This window comes from Gossypium hirsutum, chromosome D10 (genome assembly GCF_007990345.1).
Source record: "Gossypium hirsutum isolate 1008001.06 chromosome D10, Gossypium_hirsutum_v2.1, whole genome shotgun sequence".
Taxonomy (NCBI): Eukaryota; Viridiplantae; Streptophyta; class Magnoliopsida; order Malvales; family Malvaceae; genus Gossypium; species Gossypium hirsutum.
The window spans coordinates 46,102,941-46,111,739 of NC_053446.1; the positions used below are offsets into that span (position 1 = coordinate 46,102,941).

The following is an 8,799-nucleotide window of genomic DNA, read 5'->3' on the forward strand; positions in this document are numbered from 1 at the left end:
TTGTCAAATCACTTTAAAATAGATAAAAAAGTTAATTTTTATTAACTTTATTGACGTGACATACATGTGAATTGCCACGTGGATGTCACATCACCAATTAATTAGTTTTTTAAAATATAAAAAAATTATATTTTTTAAAAGTAATTTTTAGGTTAAATTACATCAACAGTCATTCAATTTTAGGGTAGTTAACAAAACAATCACTCAAGTTTTAATTTAGTCACTCAACTTTTAAAAAATAACAAAAGAGTCACCACTAACCATTTTCCGTTAGTAACGGAGCTATGGTTCCCGTTATCAACTTAACAGAAATTATCACTAGTCCCTTTACTTTTTTGCAGACCTCTCCACCATTGCCCTCTCCCTCTCTTCCCCCTATTCCAATCGGGAGTCTTCTTCGAATTTGCAATCTTGCCTCCAGGTAATGCACTAATTCTGATTTTCATTTTCTATAACAGTTTTTTTATGAAATGAAAATGGTCATTTAGACATTTTAAGAAATGAATATTAGTTGTGTTTTTGAAGTTATTTCTCGCTGAGTTTGTAAAGCTTAGGTAAAGTACTTTTTTTCCCATTTTTTTAGAAGTTTATGTATGATTATAATTGCTTAGGATAAACGGTACTTTCAAATTAAAGAATTTTATTATTGTGTTCTGGAACAGTAATCTTGCTGAACTTGTTTGACATTTGGGCATGGTTTTAATTATTGGGAGTTCATTTCAAAATGTTTGGATTTTTTTTCCTTGTAAACAGGAGTTCCTCCATTCTATCAATGGAAATATGCATGAATCTCTTCAAGATAAATCAAAATTTTCTTTGTTGGGTCAGTATGAAGCTTGTATTAACTATGGTCAAAATGGAGTAGAAGAGGATGATCTGAGAAAAACCTGCACTACTCACGGTGTAGATGGAGTTTGTGAATGCTATGGACAATGGAGCTGTCGATGCCTTAAATTTGATGGGTTTTTAGGCCAGTGTAGACAGGTATGTATGGAAAGTAAATACTGGATTAAGCTGGCCTATGAATCTCTTCGTCTTCAAGCCTGGGGAATTCATTGGGTTCCTAAATTGCATCATCTTCATTGGAAGAAGGAAATAGTGTCTCAATGCGATGTCCATGTACGAAATTCAGATTGCTTCTATTGTTTGGTTTATCATTTGAGTTGTATTTGTCAATGGTGATTAATCCATGGCTCTTTGTCTGAACAAGTTTAGGTTATATTATACGAAACTCCAACATACGGTGCTCACCATTTCTCATTGCGATACTGGAATTCTTCTGAGCATGGTAAAGCTTCTCCTAAGAAGCCTCAGTGGGTTGATGAGCTTCAACAAAAGCAACCTTTAAATGACATGATAAAAATAGTTCACGAGTACCTTCTTGTGGAGCTAGGACAGTTTCTATATATATTCTTAATTTTAAAATTTTGAAAGCAGGATATAGTTGTTTTGGCTATCAACATGGTGGAAAGGTCTGCGGACTTGTGATTGGGGGGATGGTGGGGAAGAGGGATGGTAACGGAAAATGGTTAGTGGAGACTGTTTTGTTTTTTTTTTTTTTGAAAGTTGAATGATTATTTTGTCAGCTATCCCAAAGTTAAATGATTGTTAATGTAATTTACCCTAATTTTTAGAATGGTTTTGAATTTTTTAAATTTAAATAAATAATTAATTGTTGACATGACATCTATATGTATGCCACCAGCAAAATTAACAAACATTAACTTTTCTATCTATTTAATGGTGATTGAGAACGAAAGTTACGAAAAAAATAAATAGGAAAATGAAATAATTATTTTTATAAAGTTAGAAGAGAAAAGAAGTGATATACCTGTAATCATCTTTAGTTAAAGCCTTGATTATCATTTAAGAATATAAAATGAGGTATCTTAAACCCATCTTTCCCTACATTAATCATCATGTATGTGTTTTAGGTCTCAAAGCATGATGAACAAATTACTATTTTACTTGAGACAGCTTTGTTTAGAGAATAAAAAAAAAAAGAAGAAGACTTCTTTTATCAATCCAAAGACCAAACCAAAGGCACCTTTTTTTAAGGAGAGCCTTTCAAAAAGTTTAACTCTCCAATATCTGTTGGTATAAATAATTAATTCACTTCTATACATTTATGGCCAACCTTGAGTAAAAGCAATCAATGTCTATTTCTCATGTAAACCCATTTTTATTATACAACTTAAAGCCAACTAAAGGTAAATACATCAAAATTATATTAAATACAGCATTTTGAAAATTTAATCCAGTCGAGTCTCATCATTTATAATTTTATATAAGGGTTTCGAAATTTCACTATGGGTTTAATCTTAATTAATTTAATTTATTGACTTTAAGTAGAATTTATCATTATAATAATTAAGTAGAATTTACCTATTTATCATTATAATTATAACGTCTATACATCTCACTTTTCTAGGTTAAATTATGTGTTATTTTTTTATGGAAATTCTACTTATCAATTTATATATTTTTTATTATTATATATTGAATTAAACAGACATAATTTAATTTATCTTAAATTAAAATAATTCGGGACTCTCTTCGTAAATGACGTCATTTAAACTATACATAAATTTGTATAAAGCCCGCATATAATTTATGCAAGACAAGATTTGAAATCGGACACTCGCGATGTTTCAAGTTCATATACTTTTTGTATATATAAATAATTTTTGAGATGGTAAAATTGGTGTTATGAAGTTTGGATTAAACTGATTAATTGAATTGAAATTTTTGATTCAATTGATTTCAAATAATCAGAACAAATTATTATGAAAAAAAGGAGTAACAAACCATTCCAATATGGAACTTATTTTAAAATTTGTTTTGGGTATTTATTTATTTTAAGTTTGGCTAATTGGCTCATATTTATTGTATAAATTCTAGAATTTTTATGATTTTTTTTATTTAAGCATTATTAAATAAATTGAACCAATTTTGACTAATTCAATCGCCCAATCAAATTCTTACAAATAAATAAATAAATGAAGAAAATGTGGTGAAAAAGTAGAATAAATATAACATACTTTGAAGTTAAACCACAGCTCACATTCACAACGACAAAGACTTTGGAATGTCGACAATTAGACCCAAGACATCAGACGTTAACTCCTACTTCCTTAACTTCCTAGTTTTATATACCCTGACTCTTGTCTGCAGATTTACAGTTCCTTTTTTTATTTTTCTCTTTTTGGATTTCATATTTTTTTTTATAACATATATATTTCCAACAAACAGAAGAAAAGCCAGATTCTAAAGAGACATGATCATGTCTAGGGAAAAAAATGTTGTTTTTTTTAAGTAAAGAGAGTGGTGACCGGTGAGAGTGCTAGGCGCACTAGCAGACATATGGGTCCCATCATCATCACTTCCTCCACCACCTTCTCTAACCTACCTTCTCCCTTTTTGCCCTCCCCTATACCTCCCCGCTTCCCCCCCCCCAAAAGAAAAGCCTTGTTTATTTCCCCCCTTCCACTTGTAACACGTCTTGATCTTTGAGTTTCTTTCCTTGTTTGGTGATGGAAGGTGAGTTAGTTTTACTTGGCGGTGGTGGTGGTGGCGGCGGCTGTGGTTCTTCTGGGGTTTCTACAAATGAATCAGCAGTGTTGTCTAAAGGGGAGGTTGTTTCTGAGGCATGTTCATACCCAGCTGAGAGTGAGTTGGAGTTAGGTCTGGGGCTGAGCCTTGGTGGTGCTACAGGGAAAACTAAGCCTGCCACTGCCACTTCTTCATGGGGTGAGTGTGGTAGAATCTTGACTGCAAAGGACTTCCCTTCTGTGGTTTCTCATAGAACCAAAAATGGCGGTCCTTCTGTTTCTGTTTCTGGGACCAAAAGAGCTGCTGAATCTGTCTCCCATGAGGGTGGATCCCCTACTGGTGTCAGGTTTATTTCTTCAACACTTTATTAAACCTTCTTCTCTTCTGTGTTGTATTCAATTTATTCATTTTAATGCTTTATTAGTGGAAGCAGTCAAGTTGTGGGATGGCCACCCATAAGAGCTTATAGGATGAACAGCTTGGTGAACCAAGCAAAGTCTCAAAGAGCTGATGAAGGAGACAGTGGAATTGGTGAAAAAGATAAACCCAAAGATGCTTTGAAGAAGAAACTTAATTACAATGGTAACAAAATCAGTTCAACAACTACTGTTAATGAAAAAGGACATCTTGGGTTTGTTAAGGTGAATATGGATGGAACCCCAATAGGAAGGAAAGTTGATTTGAATGCTCATTCTTGCTATCAGAGTTTGGCTCAAGCACTTGAGGATATGTTCCTCAGATCTACTAACTCAGTTGGTAATTCCTCTTTACTTGTGTTCTATTCCTCCTTCTGTGCTTTGTGTGGTGATGTTAATGCAATTAACCCCCCCCTTTTTTTATAGGTGCAGAGAAGGAACAATTAACCAAGGCTTCTAAGCTTTTGGATGGATCATCTGAATTTGTTTTGACTTATGAAGACAAAGAGGGAGACTGGATGCTTGTTGGAGATGTCCCATGGAGGTATGACATTTGAGACTTGTAAATGACCATTAAATCTAATCAAGTCCCAAAAGCAACAGCAGTAACCAAAATCAAACTAGTTTGATTCATGCTTGTGATGCTTATAGTATGCTTTTGTTTCTCGTCATGTTTCAGGATGTTTGTGAGCTCGGTCCGAAGGCTCCGAATCATGAGGACCTCTGAGGCTAATGGACTTGGTATACATAAGAAAAGCATGGCAAACCACTCTTGTTTTTCGTTTTCGGTTTCTGAATCTTGTTATTCATTTGTTGCAGCCCCAAGATTCCATGATAGCAATGAAAGGCAAAGAAGCAAGCCCATTTAGGCACATCAACGCCATGAGTCATTTAAATTCCTTAAAGAAGACTAGTACAAAAAAAGAATCCACAGGTTGAACACAGAAGCTAAAGCAAATTAGAGAAGTTGATGAATATTGATACCGCACCAGAGATTGGTTTCTCACCGCTTGTTAGAGTCGTCATCCTCGAATCATCATATGATTCTCGTTGCTGTTGTTTTATTTTTGTTGGTTTTGTTTTGTTAGGTGAAATTCAATCTAGTTTTTCGCTCTTATACAGTGCCATGATCATATATACAATCCAGCAACCTTTGACTGAATGCTGTTTTGTCATACTGTAAATATGGGACTATCAAGAAATCTGATACGGGGTTGCGCGCGGACCAAGATCGAGTTGCCAAGTCACGAGAAAACTCCTACGAAAACCCTAAACAATTAGATCTGAAACAAAACAGAAAATTAAAAGATTAGATTTTTGAATTTTCAGATCTGAAATAAAATCCCCAAATCAGCAAAGAATCAAATTGAGAATAGAAATAAGTGTTAGGGTTCTTGAAACCCTCAAGGAGATTGTGATTCTGCCCAATTGAACACCAAGATAATTTTTCCCAAATTTTGACAATCTAATTTCACCCAAAAAGAGTATGGAAAAACCCTAGAAATTGGGGATTTTTGGGCTGATTCCTTAAGATAGAAAAAGGCTGAAAACACAATAAGAACAGAAAATAGATTAGATAATGATTCAGCACAAGTAGAAATAAAGAAAGAATTGACAGTAAGAAATTAAAAGATAAGTCCTAAGAAGCCTTGAAATCTCGAAAGATCTCACAACTCCCTTCAAACGGCTCTAATCTCCCCTCCAAAGAATATCAATGGCAAGAAGAAGGTTGAAGATGGCTTCCACAATCACAAGATTGTTAAAACAACTTCTAAAGAAAACTCAAGAGAAAAATCTTGGAGAAAACTCAAAGAAAATTCTGCTCTCAACAAATCTGAAATTTTAATAATAATGATAAGTGTTTAACAAGGTGGACAGCCATGCCTTTAAATAGGCCTTATAACTAGTCCTAATCTAATTAGAAAACTAAAATAAAAAAAACTCCTAATTATTTTAATATGGAAATTCGGTCAAAGGTCATTTTATCTGGGACTCTTGGACTGAATATTGACATAAAAATTTAAACTAAGTAAATAAATAAATAAAAATAAAAATAAAACTTTACAACTTGGGCCACTTTGACAATTTGGCCTGATTTTCAACTAAGTATGGATGAATTTCTTGATTGGGCTGGGAATTTGCTTATTGGGCCTCGCCTTCAAGAATTTGGGCTTTTGTGACTCGTATCATTCCCCCCTTCCTCAAAAAGATTCGTCCTCGAATCTGAAAAATCAAATGAACTCGACTTTCCTCTATCGAACGGGACTAATGGCAATTGAGTCCACTGAAAAGAATAGCCATGAGATAGTAAATAGCAACGGAAACAAGCTTGTAGTCCAATCATAAGCATAACAGAACAGGTATAACGCATGTGAATGGACAGATTCAGATTACCATGCAAACAATCTAATTTACTCACCACTGCCTCGTCAAATATTTGAAACAAAGATGGACATGTTTTAAGGCATTCAGTCGTCTCACATTGTTCCCACAAACCATGAATAAATTGCGAGTAATAAATCAAATGGTAAACATAATCGTCACAAGTACGTATTTGAAAAGATTCACATGGTTCACAGAGTTGCATAATCATACCATGCATTAATCGACGGTCTATAGATTCACTCACACATGCATTATCAAAAACAAGAATCTTTTTATCAACCATCAAAACAGATAGATCATCAATAAATAAAATAGGACAGTCAAGCACGTTTCGATCTAAGTGTTCATCAACACGATCTTTATCACTATCCGAGGAGTACAAAAGTGTTTCAAAGGTTTCAAGCATCTTACCTCGATAAGCAGAAGAATAAGGGTCGATTTTACCTTTGTCATTTAAAACAAACCTTCGCTCATCGGGGGCATAGTGTAGTCGAATCTCCGTTGTTGAGTTAACCTTTGTCAAATGGAACTCAAACTTCATGTACAACCACATAAACTGTTTAAGGCACGAATATAAATTGAAAACAAATTTGGAAAATTTCGTTACCTTATTCTCCAAAACAGTCTGCTCTCAACAAATCTGAAATTTTAATAATAATGATAAGTGTTTAACAAGGTGGACAGCCATGCCTTTAAATAGGCCTTATAACTAGTCCTAATCTAATTAGAAAACTAAAATAAAAAAAACTCCTAATTATTTTAATATGGAAATTCGGTCAAAGGTCATTTTATCTGGGACTCTTGGACTGAATATTGACATAAAAATTTAAACTAAGTAAATAAATAAATAAAAATAAAAATAAAACTTTACAACTTGGGCCACTTTGACAATTTGGCCTGATTTTCAACTAAGTATGGATGAATTTCTTGATTGGGCTGGGAATTTGCTTATTGGGCCTCGCCTTCAAGAATTTGGGCTTTTGTGACTCGTATCATTCCCCCCTTCCTCAAAAAGATTCGTCCTCGAATCTGAAAAATCAAATGAACTCGACTTTCCTCTATCGAACGGGACTAATGGCAATTGAGTCCACTGAAAAGAATAGCCATGAGATAGTAAATAGCAACGGAAACAAGCTTGTAGTCCAATCATAAGCATAACAGAACAGGTATAACGCATGTGAATGGACAGATTCAGATTACCATGCAAACAATCTAATTTACTCACCACTGCCTCGTCAAATATTTGAAACAAAGATGGACATGTTTTAAGGCATTCAGTCGTCTCACATTGTTCCCACAAACCATGAATAAATTGCGAGTAATAAATCAAATGGTAAACATAATCGTCACAAGTACGTATTTGAAAAGATTCACATGGTTCACAGAGTTGCATAATCATACCATGCATTAATCGACGGTCTATAGATTCACTCACACATGCATTATCAAAAACAAGAATCTTTTTATCAACCATCAAAACAGATAGATCATCAATAAATAAAATAGGACAGTCAAGCACGTTTCGATCTAAGTGTTCATCAACACGATCTTTATCACTATCCGAGGAGTACAAAAGTGTTTCAAAGGTTTCAAGCATCTTACCTCGATAAGCAGAAGAATAAGGGTCGATTTTACCTTTGTCATTTAAAACAAACCTTCGCTCATCGGGGGCATAGTGTAGTCGAATCTCCGTTGTTGAGTTAACCTTTGTCAAATGGAACTCAAACTTCATGTACAACCACATAAACTGTTTAAGGCACGAATATAAATTGAAAACAAATTTGGAAAATTTCGTTACCTTATTCTCCAAAACAGATTTGGACAAATTCGAGGATTTTACACAAGGTAAATCAAGAGAATAACAAATCACGCTTCTTTTCGTAATGACTTTATCAACCACAATCGAAGAGTAACAATTAATCGGATCAAAATGATGGAATCTTTTAAGAACTAAGTCACCAAAAGTTTTATCAATAATTTTCAAATCTGCACTGGACTCGGTTTCTAAAATTTCCTTACCTCGCTTACCTTCGGGATCATGTAGTGTGATTTCATCTTTGCCTAAGTTGACCGTATGAAAGCGTCTTTCATTTGAGAGGTATTGAAGTTGAAAGTTATCTTTCGATCTTTCAGGAACCTGAAAAGTAGCAATACAAGAAAAATTCATATCTTGGTTAGTGGAAACATTCCTCACTAGCCTTTCCTCGTCTTTTTCTTTTGTTTCTTTTTCTAACTCATTTTCTATTCTTTCTTCAACTTCTTTTTCAAATTTCTTTTCTGTTTCACATTTCTTTTCACTCTCAATCTCTTTTTGCTCTTTTTCATTCTTTTTTTCTTTTTCCTCACTTGTTTTAACAGAATTTCTCAGTTTGATTTGGTCCTCATGGACTTGTTCCGGAGTGAGCGGCACTAAGGTAAGTTTCTTTCCTTGATGCTTGAAGGAATA

General features: G+C 34.0%; 2 protein-coding genes across 3 annotated transcripts; both read left to right on the forward strand.

Annotated features, from left to right (window-relative positions):
- Positions 1–339: 339 nt before the first annotated feature.
- On the forward strand, positions 340–1,682 carry LOC107915488 (uncharacterized). The gene is made up of 3 exons (XM_016844643.2): positions 340–421; positions 754–1,119; positions 1,216–1,682. Exons 2-3 carry the CDS (start codon positions 781–783, stop codon positions 1,429–1,431), a joined length of 555 nt encoding a protein of 184 aa, XP_016700132.2. The 5' UTR covers positions 340–421; positions 754–780; the 3' UTR covers positions 1,432–1,682.
- A 1,504-nt stretch (positions 1,683–3,186) lies between these two features.
- On the forward strand, positions 3,187–5,083 carry LOC107914955 (auxin-responsive protein IAA13). Of its 2 annotated transcripts, none has more exons than XM_016844027.2 (5): positions 3,187–3,898; positions 3,986–4,308; positions 4,395–4,512; positions 4,648–4,709; positions 4,788–5,083. In XM_016844027.2, the coding sequence occupies exons 1-5, from the start codon at positions 3,534–3,536 to the stop codon at positions 4,835–4,837; spliced, it is 918 nt and encodes a 305-aa protein (XP_016699516.1). In that variant the 5' UTR covers positions 3,187–3,533; the 3' UTR covers positions 4,838–5,083. The 2 variants fall into 2 exon arrangements, with proteins under 2 accessions (XP_016699516.1, XP_016699515.1); XM_016844026.2 differs by having other exon boundaries at positions 3,247–3,898; positions 3,977–4,308.
- Positions 5,084–8,799: the final 3,716 nt, after the last annotated feature.